The sequence below is a fragment of the Hipposideros armiger genome, unplaced genomic scaffold, assembly GCF_001890085.2.
Source record: "Hipposideros armiger isolate ML-2016 unplaced genomic scaffold, ASM189008v1 scaffold_43, whole genome shotgun sequence".
Classification (NCBI taxonomy): domain Eukaryota; kingdom Metazoa; phylum Chordata; class Mammalia; order Chiroptera; family Hipposideridae; genus Hipposideros; species Hipposideros armiger.
The window spans coordinates 4,329,212-4,346,647 of record NW_017731393.1 but is presented as its reverse complement, the minus strand read 5'-3'; the positions used below and the strand labels follow the sequence as shown (position 1 = coordinate 4,346,647).

At 57.9% G+C, this 17,436-nt stretch overlaps 1 protein-coding gene across 8 annotated transcripts in view; it reads left to right on the top strand.

The window, feature by feature from the left end:
* EVL (Enah/Vasp-like) overlaps positions 1-16,613 on the top strand; it is a 179,556-nt gene extending 162,943 nt beyond the window's left edge. For 4 of the 8 annotated variants that reach the window (XM_019639335.1, XM_019639332.1, XM_019639334.1 and 1 more), the window contains exons 6-14: positions 980-1,209; positions 1,938-2,059; positions 4,982-5,042; positions 8,540-8,603; positions 10,276-10,342; positions 10,435-10,497; positions 13,985-14,051; positions 14,347-14,404; positions 14,956-16,113. In XM_019639335.1, the coding sequence (XP_019494880.1) occupies positions 980-1,209; positions 1,938-2,059; positions 4,982-5,042; positions 8,540-8,603; positions 10,276-10,342; positions 10,435-10,497; positions 13,985-14,051; positions 14,347-14,404; positions 14,956-15,104 (881 nt within the window). In that variant the 3' untranslated portion in view covers positions 15,105-16,113. The other 4 variants (XM_019639336.1, XM_019639338.1, XM_019639340.1 and 1 more) reach the window with 4 other exon arrangements.
* Positions 16,614-17,436: the final 823 nt, after the last annotated feature.

The window sequence follows — 17,436 nt, the reverse complement described above, 5'->3', positions numbered from 1 at the left end:
CGGCTGCTCAGCTCGGGCTGGACTCGAACCGCTGTTGCTCAGAGCTCAAACTCTTGAGCGAGCTCTTAACCAACTGAGCCACTCGGCCAGCCCCATGGCTGCCTTTCTCCGTCACTCTGACCAGCCGGGGCTCCTTGGCGCAGCCTGCGGGCACAGGGGCCTGGTTCCCCGACCTCCTGCCCCTGCTGTCCTCCTCTCCTCTCCTCTCCTCCCTCCTCAGACTCTCTCCCTCCTTCACCAAACGTCACTGCTGCTTCTCTGTCACTTCCCTAAGGAAATCGTACATGGACTCCTGGCCCCTCTTTATATGCCAAGGTGGCATCAAGTGCCTGTTCTGGGTAGCACTTGTCAACCTGCCACAGCTACTGCTGTGCGTTCCCCTGTGGGATTGGGGACTGTTTCCCCACTAGGCCCCGAGCACCATGAGCAGAGCCTGTGGCCGACTTTTCCCCAGGGCCGGGCACAGCGCTGGGTACACAGTGGAAGCTCAGCCAGCATTGCATAGAGGGGAGATGGGGGACAGGGGACTGCCAAGCATTCAGCACTGCTCCCCGACACATGCCCGGGTCAGCCCTGCAACCCGCAGTCACCTGCCACAGTCCCCAGAGGCCAAGGGCCAGTCACAGTTGCATCTCAGGGACCAGTGTCTGCTAATGCCTAGGATGGTACAAGGTACCCAGAAGGAACAAAGGTACAATTGCCACCAATGATCCTCTCCCACTGGAAACCCATGAGAAGTGCAATAGAAAGTTGGCTACGCTCAAGGGATGTTAAGCAAGTATGTGGGTCCAGAATGCTGGGGAGAGAAGCATAGGGAGTGACTGGACCAGGGCCCAGCTCACCCCCGGGGGAGACGGAAGAGGCAACCTTGAGCTGCCCCTCATCCCCCAGGGGAGCAGGCTGCCCTGGTCCCTCCTCTCTCCCAAGGAATCACCACCTGGGGGCTGGGGGCTGACTGAGCCCCACTATTGCGTTTCAGGACCCATCCTCCCACCGGGGCACCCCTCATCTACAGCCAGCGCCCCCCTCTCGTGTAGTGGGCCTCCACCCCCACCCCCGCCCCCTGTCCCACCTCCACCCACGGGGGCCACTCCCCCTCCCCCACCCCCACTGCCAGCCGGAGGAGCCCAGGGCACCAGCCATGACGAGAGCTCCGTGTCAGGCCTGGCCGCCGCCCTGGCAGGGGCCAAGCTAAGAAGAGTCCAGCGGGTAAGTGTCCCTGGCACCGGCAGGATGGACTGGGGGAGTGGTTTCTAACTGCCCACTGGACAGAGCCTGCCCTCATCTGCAAGACACTGAGTGAAGCACCGCCCTCCCCACCCTAGACTACACCTGTGCTGGTCGCTTTACGTGAGAACCGTCTGGGATGGCGCTGTGCAAACCAGAAGGTGGTCCTCACATTGACCTTCACAAGCGGCACAAAAAATAGTTCCCCCTTAGATGAGGAAACTTAGACGGCTTGTTTAAGTCAGAGTTTGGACTCAGGACGCGGGTCTTGAGTTTAAGTCCATCGCTCCATCAATGTTGTATCACGAAACCAACCCCATAGGGCTCAGTGTTCGTTCCCTAGCCCGTCAGCATACGTCCTGGAAGGTGGCACTTGCGGAGGGAGGCTGAGTGTGGCCCTAACCCCTCTGGTAGGGAGTGCGGCTTCCTTCCCAAGAGTTGTCTCTACGCTCCCTCATGTCACACTGGTCTTGGCAAGAGTCTGACTGTGCACCAGTAGACCTGGGGGTAGCTGCCAACTGTGACCAGCTAGGCTGGTCCCTCTGGTTTTGTACCCTGTGGGCGGGGGGAGATTGGACTAGATGACCCCTTGGGCCTCTCCCGGCACTGCCATCATGGGAGTTCCACGTCTACACTCCCACACATCCTCCATCTCCTCAAGTAGCGTCCTTCCAGACAGCAGACTAAAACGCTGCACCCTGTCCCCTCAGCCAGAAGATGCGTCTGGAGGCTCGAGTCCCAGCGGGACCTCCAAGTCTGACGCCAACCGGGCGAGCAGTGGGGGTGGAGGAGGAGGCCTCATGGAAGAGATGAACAAACTGCTGGCAAAGAGGTGGGTGTCTGGGCTTCCCCGGACCTGTCAGGATGCTCCTGTCCCTTGGCATCGAAGGACAGTCCTTGCCTGGCCCCAGGACCCATTGTCACCAGGGTACGGGCAGGCAAGGGACTGCTAATCAAGTTTTCCCTTCTTATGGGGTCAGCCTGAGGCATCAAGCAAAAGGAGTCTCCTAAACTCTAAATCCATCTTCATTTCAGTTTAACAAGAATTTATTGAAGCATCTATCAGGTACCAGCCCTGTCCTGAGCAGAGAGAAATTTGGATGTAATTTCAGAGATAAATTCAGGGAAAAAGAGTATCCCCTGCACTTTGGACCCCAGTGTAAATAAGATGTGGCCCAGAGTGGCCTTGTGAGTGATGAAGGGGCCATGGTGGAGGGCACAGGAGACGGAATTGGGAGGAGGCAGGAGGCCAGAGGACGTCACCCTTAGGAGACGGAAGGACAGCTGCATCCACTTCATGGCTGCACCGTGGGGCCCAGTGACGCATCACCCACGTCCCCGTCCATACCTGCAGGTGTGGCTCCAGCTGGCCCAAGGCCTGCAGCCTGTCACAGGCTCTGGATTGTTCCCCCAGCTAAAACCTGAGCAGCTGGAGAGCTCACACAACTTCTTGGAAAGGTTGCAAAGCTTGATTTTACTTGTAAATGTGGCGTGGTGGTAGGAAGGTGCTAACACAGGTGACTAGTGCCATGGCTCACCTAGGCACCAAAGGGCCCAGCAGCAGGCCACACCTGTCAGAATGCTCCTGTGCTCTGAGAAAAGCAAGGGCAGGGGCCTTACTCCAGCCATGACCCCTCCTGCCTGCAAGCCCTCTGTGTGCCCGGGGCCTTCACGTGACGCCGTTTCACCTCCTTAAATGCACACAACTGTGACGATGAGGTGGAAGCAAAGGCCCGCAACGAACAGGGGCAGAGCCCACGTTTCCTGCCCAGGGCCTCTGCACACACGGAAGGGAACCTGCCACAAGTGGGAGAGGGAGCAGGGAGGGTGACCCACAGCCTCCACAGATAACCAACAGTGGGGACAGACGTGAGCAGCTGTCATACAGCGACCAGAGATGTGCAGGGTGACGGGCTGCACATGGAAAGCAGACAGCTCACTGGGGGAGAGAGCCAGGAGGGCTTCCCAGAGGAGGCTCCACATGTGCTCAGCCTTGAAGGTCGAGAACTATGCTACAGGTTCAGGAAGCAGAGAAGAGCATGTCGAGGTGCACTGGGCAGTGTTGACACGCCGGGGAGGGCTGACTCGCGCCCAGAGCACTGACCAGTGAGGCTGGAAGAGTGTCATCATGCAAGCGCTTTGCAGTCCATCAGAGAAGGGAATGGGGCCTCATAAAATAGAACACGCTTTTCAAAAAGAAAATATTCACACTTTCCCCGAGTCCAAAACCAGCACGTTAACCATAACAGCTTGGCCTAGATGGCTCAGACCACACGGAGAGGAAGTCCCTGAGAACAGGAACAGGCGGCTTCCCTAGGAGCCGGTAACTGAGACGCGCAGGTGCTGCTGGACAATCCGGGCCCACCAAGAACACGCAGCCTTTGCACAGCTCAGCAAGGATTCACCGAGGGGCTCTGAAAAACCCGCCTTGGGGATGGGTGCTGCGTGGAGTTGACAGCAAGAAGGCCCTCGCCAACTGCTGCTTCTCGGGCACGTGTTGCAGACTCTCCGCCCGCTGCCTGTGCGGCCATGGCTGAGGCCGTGCCCGGCAGTGGAGTCCAGGGGCAGGGCACTGCTGAGGGCTGCTGTGTGCTGAGCGCTTGCACACACACTTAGCTCGCTGACTTGGCGGGGCTGGGAGAGCCTGGCCTGCTCTGGACTTTTGAAAATTAAACACTGGCTCTAGGTAGAGTAGAATGTCATGGGGCAGAGTGGTAGAGTGGTCACTGCAGTCGTCCAGGAGCAGATGATGGCAGCTTGCACTAGGTTTCAGGAGTGATGGTGAGAAAAGACAAATTCAAACCAAAATGTAGAGGTAGCATTGACCGCCTGCCTGTTGTGAGGAAGAAGTTGGTGTTTGGGAGGAGCGATAGGCCGGTAGACCAGCTCTTCCTGAGATGAGGAGGCTACCGTGGGGCCTGTCGCCAGGCTGATGACAGCCAGCCATTGGCCACTCATCAGGCCAGCTTTCTTCTTGATGGGGAGCTCAGTTCACGAGGCCTCAGTTCTGTGCGCTGGAGGCTTCACCGAGCTGGAGATGCCCAAAGGCATGTCTTTGGAGAATATTAAGGGCCGATGTGGATAGATTTGGGAGTTAGCCAGATATAGGCGACCACTAAGGTTAAAAAAATAAGAGTATTATGAAAAGAGAATTCATACCTGTGGGGGAAAAGCTTGAAATTACCAGAGGGCATCAATTCAGACTATTGAAAATCTGTCCTTCTCTGAGCATGTCCAGGTTGTCAGTGGTATTCCAGATTGGGGCGACAGAAAAAGGCCCTTCCTCCCTCCCACAGGTGGTGGGGTCCGCTCACCCAGGCGGGTCATCCTGCAGACAGAGTGACCCCACAGTCCTGGCTGTGACAGGTCACAGCCCAGAGGGCACCTTTCCCATCCCATGTGGCCCGGAAGAATAACTGCCAGCCAGGCCCCCAGGGAACCCGGACAGGGTGCAGACCAACTTCTTCTGACCCTCAGGTACCACAGACAGAGATAGCTATGTCCCTCGGCCCCCATCCTCTCTGCCCAGAACAGTTTTGTGTCCAGGGTCATGGGACAAGCACAGAAGGCCTGAACACTCACCCAGCATCGCCACAGATTAGACGGGTGCTTGGACAAGCTGCGTCCGTCACACAAAACGGGTCAGACCCCCACACGGGATGCTCTGAGGACCAAGCTGTGTCCGGCAAAGACGGGGCATCTGGACTGGTGGGAAAACATTCAGGAGCTGATCTGGATCTTCTTCTTGTGTTAGGAGAAAAGCAGCCTCCCAAACAGACAAGCCGGCTGATAAAAAGGAAGACGAAAGCCAAACGGTGAGCAAAAGCCCCCTCCCCCACCCTCCCATCCCACCAGTGAATAGACCAGGAAGGCTCTCTGGCCCCAAGCCACACCTTTGGGATACCAAGGTGCACCTGGTTTGGACATACATGTGATAGATACTTTCCCAGGTGATTTATACAAGGGATGGCGGGGGGGCGGGGGGGGGGGCAGGAGAGCCTGTGGAAGGCTCAGGTCCATCACAATAACAGCAAGGGTGACAGGCCTGTGTTCACTGAACGTCTAGCAGACACTGCCCCCGTTTGGATCTCGCAGCTCCTAGGGGATTCAGATAAAAGGCAAAAAAGCAGGATCCGGCCCAAGAGTGCCCTGAGGGAGAAGCCTGGAGCCTGGGGCGCAGAGGGCCACACACAGACCCCAGCCCCTCAGATTTGGGGATCGGAGGGCAGTGCAGCAGGAACACCTGCTGGAATACCAGGCGGGTTTTATTTCTAATTATTCCTGCTCTTAAAGACTCCACTTGAGCCCATCGAATCCAGCAAGCGCTGCTGGTGAGCTGGGTGGAGGAATGGGGACTCTGGCTCTCATCCTACGATGTCCTAGAGGCTAGTGTGGCTGCACAGGCTCGAAGCATCGCGTCCACTCAGGGCGCCTCACTCTTTTCTCTGTAACAACAGAGTCCTGTTGAAATGGCTAGGCTTAGACCTTACCTACAAATGGCATGCAGTTTGTCTCTCAGTAGCAGAAGGAGACAGAAGAAATACAATCACCAGGCAGCAGCGAGCACTTGCTGACTTAATTTTCCCCATCAGCAGTGCGGGGCTGAGCCACTCTGACCCCTGGGCTCCAGCCCTGCCCACCAATTTTCCCGTCCGTCCTCTGATCCCCATGCCTGAGCCGTGCAGTCCCCTCATCCCCACTGCTAACTCCTCAGCCTGCACTCCTCTATGTTAACATTACTCCCTGAAAAGCAGCCTCCCAGACCCTAGGCTGGGTAGGGCTCCCCATGACTTGATCCCTAGCCCCACACACATCTGCTTGTCCTCGGGACCTTAGCACTTGCATTGTTGCTTATTCAGACTCACCCTTCGCTGTGAGCCCTATGGGGGCCAGGCCTGTGTAACCTACTGTCCTCATGCCTTTTGCGTAGAGTATGGAGTTCGTCCACGAATGTCTAAAACTGCAGAGGCCTGTGTGACAGGAGCCACAGGACAGTCACAGGTATCACAAGATGTGGCCAGGTTTTGGCGGCCGCGGTAGAGCTCTCAGGCCGGTGCTGCTTCTCTTAGACTGGTGCTGGTTCTTCTAGCCCAGACCCCAAAATCCAGGGACTCTGGAAGACACCTCAGCCCCATGGGTGCAGTTCTCGTCCTCTGACCCCCCACTTTTTCCTTCTTTTTCTAATGGACCTCCTGGTTGCTGCTAGTTCCATTTGCCTCGGTCCCACACATGGTCAGCAGGCCCCTTACACACCCCAATTGCTTCTCCCAAGAGCAGGGCTAGAAAAGCTCCAGACCAGAGCGATGTGGGTGAGACACTGAAAGGGAGCTCTTCTGTTTCATACTTTTCAGTACTTTCCAGATTTTCTTCACTGAACATAGACTAGGTTTATAACTAGTGGAGAACAAACAAGCATTATTTATTTATTTATTTTAATTGGGGAATTGGGACATGGGAACAGCACTGGGGAATTGGGGGAAGGGGAACAGACAAGTTGCTGTCCTTTTGTTCTTCAGTCTAGTTGTGGAGGACGTTGCTTCACTGGCCCAAGTTGGCACCATCATTGCGCTCTTCCTGGGTGAGGCAGATCATTCGCCGGCTTCTGGACGGCCGCTCACGGCGGCTGCTGGCCGCTCACGCTGGCTGCTGGCTACACACGGTAGCCCATGGCAACCCACTGCAACAGGGGCTGCAGCCTACGCCATCGCCGGCGACTCACGGCAGCCCAGCTCCAGGTTGAGCTGTTGTTCAGCATCTTAGCTGTAGAGGGCAGTGTCACTGACCCTCATATGTGGGATCCCAACCGGGGCCCTCTGGCATCCCAAGCCAGTTCTTAACCAATGCGCCGCTCGGCCGGCCCACAAGCATTATTTTTAAAAAGGAAGGAGCCTCGAGTGTGGAATCAGATGCTCAGGCAGGCGCTCTGGCACTTGATGGCCACAGGCCAGTTCTGTGACCGCTGTAGGGACCAGTTCCACTGATGCCCCATGGCACGCCGGCCTGGCAGCCCTGCAGGCTGTGCGACTGGCAGAGGGCTCTTTGGAGCCCACCATGGGCCAGGCCGTGCATGTGCTAGGGACCCAGTGACGGATAAGGTGTGGCCTCTGACCTTAAGGGAGAGGACACAGCAAGCAGACTGTTGGCAAAGAAAGTGATGAGGGCAGAGACAGAAGGAGCACTGGGCCCGGGAGTCAAGGGGCAAGTCCCAAAACTCCGCCTACAGCCCCCTGAGCTTTGAAAGATGAGCCCCAATTTGCAGGCCAGAGACCAAAGCAGAGAGCCGGCACCGGAGCAGCATGGGCCCGGGCAGGGGTGTGCGAGACGGCCAGGGGCGGTTCTGCCTGCCCATCTGCCAGGCTGCCTCCCACCAGCCGTCAGGAACTTTTAGCAGAGGACTAGAGAGGACAGACCTAGATTTTAGAACTCATTTTGGCAGCAACGTTCATGAACCTGTGGGCTGGTTGGGCTAGAGATAACGGAATGGCTTCGCACCACTTCCTCTCTCGTGAAAGAGAAGAGAAGCATGCCCGGTCTTCCACAGCCACGTCTGCAGGACATGGGCTGTGCTGTGACTGCCCTGCCCCGCAGGGCCAACGGAACCCGGCTCCCAGAGCCCAGCCCGGCAGCCAATCCAGCTGCACAGCACCCTGTAGGGTCACCCAGACATCTGATCCTCACACCAGCCATCAGACACAGGAGCCAGGCCAAGAGCAGGGAGGTCCCTTAGGTGGGTCCCGTCGGGCTCCTCCCGTCACAGTGGCCAATGGAGCAGAAGCTCTTTGTGACAGTGCTGGCACACCCCAGGACCTCAGGCCCCGTTTGAGGTGCTCATGCGATGTGGAAGTGTTGGGCCCACAGCAGGCTTGGTCATGGCCTGGGTTGGTGGGACCCTAAAGAGAGTCTGCCTGCTCGGCAGGAGCCTGCGTCTCCACAGCCCTCTCCTTCCCTGACTTCCATGGGCCAGACCAGCTCCCCACCAGGATTTGGGGTTCTCATTTGTTAGTAATATCCATTATTTTGCTGCTTATAAAAGTAACATGTGAGGGCCGGCCGAGTGGCTCAGTTGGTTAAGAGCTCGCTCAAGAGTGTGAGCTCTGAGCAACAGCGGTTCGAGTCCAGCCCGAGCTGAGCAGCCGCTGAGCTGCCAACAGGTAGCAGGATGGCTCAGCTTAAAAAAAAAAAAAAAAGTAACATGTGTTCTTTAAAATATGGGAAACTGAGGTTGTGTAGATGACCCGGTCAAAGGAACCCTGCCCCTGCCAGCCAGCCTTTGTAAGCAGACTGACGGCCCAGCCTTTCTCTCCCATTTTAGGAAGAGCCCAGCACCTCTCCGTCTCCAGGGACCCGAGCAGCCAGCCAGCCGCCTAACACCTCAGGTAAGAGTTCCCGTCCTGGCCAGCGCCGGGCGCGGTCTCACGGCAGGAGGGGCTCTTACAGGACCACCGTCTGATCCCTCCACTTTACTTACGGATAAGCAGAGACTGTCAGGGTCTGCACCTGCAGGGTTCCTGCCACCTTTGCAGAAGTCCCTGCTCCAAGGAGCCCAGGTCAGATTTCAGTATGACCTTCACACTGAGCTCCAGCAGGAACTCAGAAGTGCTGGCATCTCAGGGGACGACCTGCCTTGTGCGGCACCAGAGCTGGCCAGACCACAAAGGCCACCCGCCCAGCCCTCTCCTTCCCCTATACCTCTCAAGTGGAAGGAGATTGGCCTGGGATCAGGTTCCTGACCTTGGGCTAGGACCCTAAAGAGGAATGTATAAAAGTCACATTCATGTCCCCCTGCAAAATGCCAACTATGACAGATGTGGCAGTGCTCACCAGTGAGTCTTGCTCCACCAGAAAGAGCCGATCCCTGCTCAGAAATCCCACAGTCTGAGCTCCGGGACACGGGGATGTGACTGGAGGAGTGACTAGAGGTGTACAGTGGGAAGACCACGCTGGGCTTGGTCCCTCAGTCACTCAGTAGTCATGTGTTGAGCATCCACTAGGCAGGAGCAGGAGAGGCAGGGAGGAAGCAGGCTGCCCCACCCCCACTGTCTGGCTGGCGTGGCTCCGCCCCTGCAGCGGCCTCTTGGCCTGGTACTCTGCTGGAGTGTTCCCCTTTCCTCAGAGGTGTGCTGGGGACTCGGTGAATGACTGAACATCTTCCGTCCCCGTGCATGGGCTGGGCGTTTTCTCAGTTTAGCAGGTTGAAGCTCAGTGTGGTCAAGTGGTTTGCTAAGCCCACATGCCTACAGCCTGGAACTGGGCCCAGCTCTCATGCCTGCGGGCCCAGCGTGTGTCCCAGGCGGTGGCTTTCAGGAGATCTGCCTGGGATCCTCGGTCGGGCCTCAGAGTCTCTGGGCTCAGCTCGGGGCCGTCCTGCTGCCCTGGGGGTTTTTTCCTTCTGCCTCTCTGCTCATCCAGCAAAGTCAGTGAGTTCAATTCAGTTCGACAAATCTCTTGATGTAAAATGAACTATAATTGAATACCACTTAACCTAAAAAAGAGAAAGGAAAGACAGACCAGCCCTCGAGCCCAGGATGGGAAAGGGCCAGCTGTAGTGTGTGGGGAAGACCAGCGAATCAGCGGACAGTGGGTGCACATGGGGCCCCAGGAGCCTGGCCCCCAAAAGCAAATGTGGCCCTCAGGCTGCCTGAGCGTGTCCAGGGGGGACAGAGCGCCTCTGCCCTGCTCAGCCCACTGCTGGAGGCACTGGTCGACTCTGGAAGTCATAGTTGAGGTTCCCTTACCGGTTGGTTCACGTTCCAAGGAGAGTGGACTTTCCACGGTGAGGGGACTCGAAACCAGGCCCCAAGTCAAGGTCAACTGGACTCAGGGAACGGGAGCTTGTGTCCTGAGCGGGGGAGACGCAGGTGACAGCATTGCCATCTACAGCCCTACAAGAGCTGCCAGGGCCAAAGGGGACTGGGAATAAGGAACCAGGCCTCAGCTCCGCTCAGAGACGCTCTGCACCTGCAGCATTGGGGGGCCTCCTGCCAGGGATGGGGGATACTGGGATTCCTCTCAGCCCTGAGACTCTTCGTCCATAAAATGAATTGACAGAGGCTGGCCGGAAGCCCTGGGAACGGAGCAACTCAGTGGAAAAGCCCGTGTCCTCATTACTGTCCAGGTGAGCTGCCCGGGGAGGCCGCAGCCGCGAGGCCGGTGGGGCTGAGGCGGCGACACTCCAGTTCACGTGTCTGTTTCGTTCCATTGCCCTAGAACCCCGTCCGTGGCAAAGAGCCCCGAAGCTAAGAGCCCCCTTCAGTCGCAGCCTCACTCTAGGTACCGAACACCCCGTCTCTGGGGCCTCCTTGGTCCCCTGCCCCTGACTAACACCTGGACCCCATCCCATGTCCTGTCATCTAACAGTTTGCTCTGGGAAAGGGTGCTCTGTTCTTCTTTCGGACCTGGGGACAGGGAGAGCTGGGAGGCGGCAGGGATCGTGCAGGCCTACACCTTCCTCTCCTCTCAGAGAGGGAAAGACTGAGGCCTGGAAGGGCAGTGACCTGTCCAGAGAGGCAGGGAGTGGAGCTGGCATCGAGTCCCAGCAATGACACATTGTGTGACCTCTCTAAGCCTCTCCACCCCTCCCGGTGAAGAGGCCTGTCAACCTCTGTGTCACAACAGCCGTGTGGACAGCTGTGTGGGCAACACGGGCACAGGAAGTGCTCACCATCCCACGGCACTGCTAATCCCGGGGCCGGCCCAGCACCCAGCCTCCTGTCCTTCCTCTGCACACAGCACACACAGCCTGTTTTCCCCAAGGTATGCTGACCGTATTTCCCAAACCAAAAGCTGGTGTGGGAACAGGATAGGATATTTGAAACTGACGCAGCCCCAAAAGTCAGAGACAAACAGCCACATCGTAACCACAGGCCAAGGGTGGCCTGAATTTGCAGGCTTCTAGAACCCGTACTTAGAAACGTCTCCACTGCCCGCCACAAATTGAATGGCAGCACCTCTTACCACAGGCCTCTTAGCCAGTGGGAGGCGGTGTCAGCGGACAGCCAGGCCTCTCCCAGGGCCTGTGGTCTGCCAGGTCCTGGGCTGGGGTCTGCACGTCCCTGCCTGCAAGGATCTGGCTTCTCTGCTGGGGAGGCCTGTGGGCTCTCAGAGACGCCCTGGAGGAGACCTAGGGGGTCGCAGGGCAGGCAGCGCTGGGACAGAGGTGTTTTAGCAAGTGGGCTGGGCAGGCCTCTCAGAGGTGGCACCTGGGGTGACCTGGATGAGGAGGAGCCTGCCCTGTGAAGGCTGGGAACAGCCTTCTAGCCTGGAGGAATGGAAGTGCTGAGGCCCTGAGCCTATAACCAACCAGGCAAGTTTAAAGAACAGAAAGCAGACCCGTGTGGCTGACATGTGCTAGAAAGTGGGAAGGGCAGAGGAAGGTGAGGTTACAGGGCTAGGAAGGAGTCGCGTGGTGAGAAGTTTGGGTTTTCTTCTCTGTGTAGGGCCCCAGTCCATGAGCTGTAAACACAGGGCGCCATGACGGATTAGCACTGTGGCTCGCTGTGGCTGTGAAGGGAAGGAACAGAAACGGGGCCCAGGGGCAGGCAGGCACCCAGGGCTGAGCCTGCAGCTCTGTCAGCCCAACTAGCCACTTGTGCTGCTGGGGCAAGGATGGGCTGCCAAGTGTCCCTCACAGGGCAAGGACGTTGTCAAGGGCGTTCCCACTGGAATGGGGCTCTCCAGCTCTGAGACAGCTCTGTTCTCTAGTTTCACAGGCGGCTTTTGGGGCCGTGTAATAACGGTCCTTGTCAGGCAGTCGCATTGCTGAGCTCACAGAGCAGGTCCGTGCTCCCATCTGGAGTGTGAAGTGTGTGCAGAGAGGTGAAGCGGTTTGCCCCGATGACCCAGAAAATTGCTGTTGCAACAGGGACCTCAGCATACAGGATTATAGGATAGTTGTGACAGACCCCGGGTGCTCAGGCCAGGCCTCTTTCCCCGTTGGGGCCCACAATGACTTGCAGACTCGTTCAGGACCACATTTGGCCTCTTCTTTAGACTCACCATCCAGGAGGGGTGTGGGAGCACTTGCTTTTTCTTTCTTTTTTTTAAATCCACTTCTGTGCCTTGGACCACTAAACTTTTATATAATATTCAGTGGGGGGTTTTCCAGCTTCATTGAGATATAATTGACATCTCCCATTTATACACAGTTTAAGACACACAACATGGTGATTTGATACATGCATGTATCGTGAAATGATTGCCGCAATCAAGTTAAGAAACACAGCTATCACCTCACATAGTTACCTGTTTTTGTATGTGTGGTAAGAACTTTCAAGATCTCTCTTAGCTACTTTCAAGCACACAATATTGTTAACTGTCATCGCCATGCCGCCACCACGTCCCCAGAACATAGCCATCTTATAACTGGGATGCCTGCCCTGTGACCACCTTCACCCATCTCCCTCACCCCCCAGCCCCTAGCAAGCACCAGTCTAGCGTTTGTTTCTGTAAATCTGTTTTTTTCAATTCCACATATACATGAGATCATACAGCATTTGTCTTTCCCTGTCTGGCTTATCTCACTTAGCATAATGCTCTCAAGGTCCATCCATGTTGCCACAAACGGCAGGACTTCCTTCTATCTCATGGCCGAGTCATTTCCATTAGACAGTGATACATACATACCGTCCATTATGTGTACCACGTCTTCTCTGCATCCATCCGTCCATGGGCACTTAGGCGCTTCCAGGTCTTGACTGCCGTGAACACTGCTGCCGTGAGCGTGGGGGCGCGGCTCTCTCTGAGACAGCGATTTCACCCGCCTTGGATTCCTGCCCCGAAGTGGGGTTGCTGGCTCATTCGGTGGCTCTTTTATACATTTTCTGAGGCACCGCCGTGCGGTTTTCCACGGTGGCTGCGCCAGCACCATCGTTTTCATGCTTACAGTCCTTCGCTGTGGAGAGCACCAGCCCTCAATTTCACCAGGTGGTCCTACCCTGCACAGCGGCCCTCGCAGCCATGCCGGCCCTGCCAGGTCCACGTGGCACCCCCCTCACACCCGGGCCACGGCATTGCCCACCAGCCTCTCTCTCCATGTGGGAGAGACACCAGATCTGGAAAGCATGCTCTGCAGTCCTATTCGAAAAGGTGGTTAGACGAGCATTTTGCCAGGGTTTCCAGAGAGAGGTCTGTGCAAAGGACATTAAATTTCAAACCAGCTAGCCTTGGTTCAGAAGCTTTTCAAAGATGTACAGTCCCTGAAACTGAAACCTTTGTCTCAAAAGAGCAAAACTGCATCCAAGGACATTTTCTGAAGAAGCTAGGCTCGGAGCAGTTTTCTGTCGGAAGTGGGTGCCTTTGGGCTGAGTGTTTCCTGGACGGTTTGTGTTTTGCATTGTACTGACGGCCATTGGTACGAGTTTCTCCCAAGCTTCAGTTTAGCCGGGAACGTAGACCGCCCCACACACACCGAGGACTAGCTTACCCGTGCTGTCTGCCTTCCAGGGGAGGCAGTGTGTGACAGGTAACGCTGAGTGAGCTCAAATCAGCCAACAGCTCCCCTGGGGACCCCACGTCCTGACTCTTGGGTTGGCAAATACGGTCACAGTATCCATGAAACCCTCGAGGTGGAGGCGGGGCATTAGAATCCTCTTCAGGTAGCAAACAGTGGCCAGAGATAAAAGTAAGAAGGGACGATGGGAAGGGGGCAGTGCTCGCCCCTGAGCGGGAGGCTGTCCTTCTCACACCCAGTCCCCCAGCGTGGTTGGCACCTGCCAGGCCCGCCACCTCTCTTTACCGCACCCTGCCGTCCTCTCCCCAGGGTGAAGCCGGCAGGAAGTGTAAATGATGTGGCCTTGGACGCCTTCGATTTAGACCGGATGAAACAGGTGAGTGTGTACTTCCCTGCGAGGCCAGAAGGAGCCAGAGGCAGGGACTGTCTCGGTCCCTGAGGGGAAGAGGGTTGCAGCACTTGTCCCCAGCCCCTGCCACGCCAGAACAAAGCATGGCCTCTGCCCGCCGGGCACTCCCGGCCTGGTGCACCTGAAGTGTGGAAGGCGCACCCCAGCCTCCCCCTGGCTTGGGGCATGGGTGAGGGCTGTGGTCCTGCAGGGAGGCCGGGATGGCCCTGCCCCCGCAGCTCACCGCCCGACAAGGCCAGCTTTCCTGTCTCTGCTCCCCCAGGAGATCCTGGAGGAGGTGGTTCGAGAGCTCCACAAAGTGAAGGACGAGATCATCGATGGTGAGTGGAGGGCCCGCCGGGGGCATCACCCCAGGGTGGGGGTGGGGCTCAGGAGATGGGATGGGGCAGGCACCAGGGCCCAGAAGGCTTCACGCTTCCTCCTAACAGCCCACGGCACCCTCCCCATTCTCTAGCAGAGAAAACAGTCACACAGGTTAAGGGACTTGCCCGAGTATACACACCTCCCTGGTGGTGTGACACCTAAGTCTACCCTCTCCCACGCCCCCCAATGCATGGGAGGGGAGGTGTGATCGAGAATGCGCCCAGAGCTGAGGGCAGTCAAAGCAGCTTCAATGTGCTGTCCATTTCAGCGTCTGTAGACTAGGTTGCCTTTTTTGATTCTGCTACGTCCGATCACTGGGTTTGAAGTTATGAGGGTGACACTGCATTCCTGGGGGCCTAGGGGCTCCAAGAAGCTACAGAACTGCTCATGGGCCTGACCTGCTTCACAGCCTGCATGGCCCTGGGGCAGCAGGGAGGTGGCTCCCCCTAAAGAGCCTCTGGTTCCAGAGGGCAGGGCCTGTCACAGCGCATCATGTCCGTCCTTCCAGCTCCCACCAGAGCCTCTGACAGCTGCTCAGATCTGGAGCCAGAGGAAAAGGAAAGGTTTGGGCAGGGCTGGCTCAGCCCTGGGACAAAGCAGCGAGGCGCCTCCTGGACCCCCCCACACACACACCAAAGGCGGGGGTTGGGGGCATGATGAAGTCACAGTTGGGGGCTGGTGGCAGAGAGCTGCCTGGACTGGAGAGAGAGAAGAGGCTAGGGTGGGAGCCTGCCTGAGGTGCCCACACCCCCGGTCCCCTGCCCAGAGCTGGGTGACCAAGCCACACCCTGTTCTAGTCCCAGCAGAGAGCACTCAGTTCCTGTCTAGTCCCCCCACAGGCCTGCGCTGGGGAGATAAGGAGTTAATGAATGAAGAGCCTAGACAGAGCTGGAGCCAGAAGGGAGACACAGCCAGCTATTAACTCGGCTTTATTGCTGGGTGTCCCCCAGAAGGGGCTGCCCTTGTGGCCCCCAGGGCCAGAGCTGCTGTGCGGCTGGGAGCAGGGCTGCCCAGCCAGCCTGTCTGCAGAGCAAAGTGTGCTGGGAAACGTGTCTCCAGGCCTCGGTCTCCCCATCTGCCATCGGGGCAGCCATATGTGGAAGCTGCCTCGCAGGCGGGCGGCCAAGCGGGCCGTGGGGAAGCGTGGGCAGTTGGGGGCTCCCAGAAACACCCCTTATTACTTGACAAATGCCCAGCCCTCGGCTCTTTCTCCTGGCCTTTGGCTCCAGGCCCAGTGGGGTCTGTCCGGGGAAAGGCCCAAATTTGGAGGGACAGGCGGAAGCTGGGAGAAGAGCAAGGGAAGCCCCTGGCCCTCGCTGGTGGGGGAAGAGCTCAGGCCAGAAGTCCAGGGGCGTCGGCTTCATTCAGCGCCGGGGACTTCCTGCTGCCACGTCAGGGGAGGGCCTCCCAGGTCCTCCAGGCAAGACTGGGATACCCTCCAGCCTAGGGCCCCTCCCCAGCTCCGGGTCTGGGCAGGTCATCGCCCCCTCAGCTCGGGAGGAGCAGCTCCGCCCTCAAGGGACTGAGACGCACAAGGGCTTGGTTGTCACCCCAAAGTCTGTGCCCTGACCCTTGGGAACCTGGGTGAGGCTCTCAGGAGACGGGCTAGGGTAGGCAGCAGGCAGGGCGCCCTGCAAGGACCTGAGCCTGTGTCCCCCGTCCTGTCCCACAGCCATCAGGCAGGAGCTGAGTGGGATCAGCACCTCCTAGTGCACGCGGCCCTGCCGCCACGCGAGACGCAGTCCTCCCGACGGCGAGGACAGTGAGGAACCCAGCCGGCCCAGGCCTCCAGCACACGCCAGCGCACGCTGAAGCTAAGACTTGCTTCATTGAAAGTCTTAGCCTGAGATAAAATACTAAAATGAGGAAAAAGCTCAATTCCTGGATTTTTTTAGATTCTACCTGACACACACCAGGTCTACTCGCCTTTTTTTGTATTTTATATTTGCCTATTTAAGTGTACATTTCTTTTGGTTTATAGAGAAGACGCCCCAAATCATGCGCTTCATTAGATGGTTCCCCAGTCTTCTCCTGGGTGACGTTGTCAGCACCTTGGCTGGCATGGGGGAGCTGTCCACGTGAAGCTCCTTCCACAGCGGCCTGGTGGTGAAGGTGTCACGCACCGCAGTGTCTGTCCACGTGGTAATAAACGCTTCCTGTCCACATGCCCGGCTCTTGGTCGCTCCTGGCTGGGGGATGCCTCTTTGGGGGGAAGGGCCCGCGACAGTGGTGGCAGGAGTAGTAGGAGCTAGACGGGGGCCTTGGGTCAGTAGCGGGGCTGCACTCGGGTCCAGGGGAGGCCTTGGAAACACCCCCCCCCAGGGCGGGGGAGATGGACCCTGAGTGGCAAGCCCATGCCTGGATATCAGAGGGAGCCCGTGTGTGCTCAGATCAGTGGGGCCAAAGTCCTGGCCAACCCATCCACCTCGCAGATGGGCACCTCAGCGGGCTGGGTTGGCAGTGCAGAAATGGAGAGCAGGCCTTGCCTTCCACTCCGCCCCCGCCTCCCGCTGCGTCTTCCTGAGAGGACCACGAGCCCCCACCCCCATGGCAGCAGGGGTGTCCAAATGCCCCCTTGAGGCACTTGCCAGCCCTTCTCAGGCCAGGCAAGTTCCCCATCGTAGCCAGGGAGGGCCTGACTCGGCCTCGGCCACTGCTGCTCCTGGGCCGGGAGCGAGGGCCCAGCAGGTGGAGTCGGCCTTCACATCCTGGGACCGTCCCGCAGCCACCACAGACACAACAGTGTGCCCAGCCCCTGGCCCCCAGGCCCAGTCTGGCTGATGACAAGGCGACCTTTCTGGCCATGCTCTGGACATACTTCAGCTCACTGTCTCCAACAACCCCAAGGAAAGGAGGAGGATTATTGTACCCGTTAGGCGGTCGGCCCGAGGCGCAGATCTAAGTGGCTGGCCCCAGGCCGAGGCGGCTTGAACTGCTCTCTCCAGCTGCCTTCCGTATCCCGAAGTCCAGGAACCCTGCAGGCTCGGGG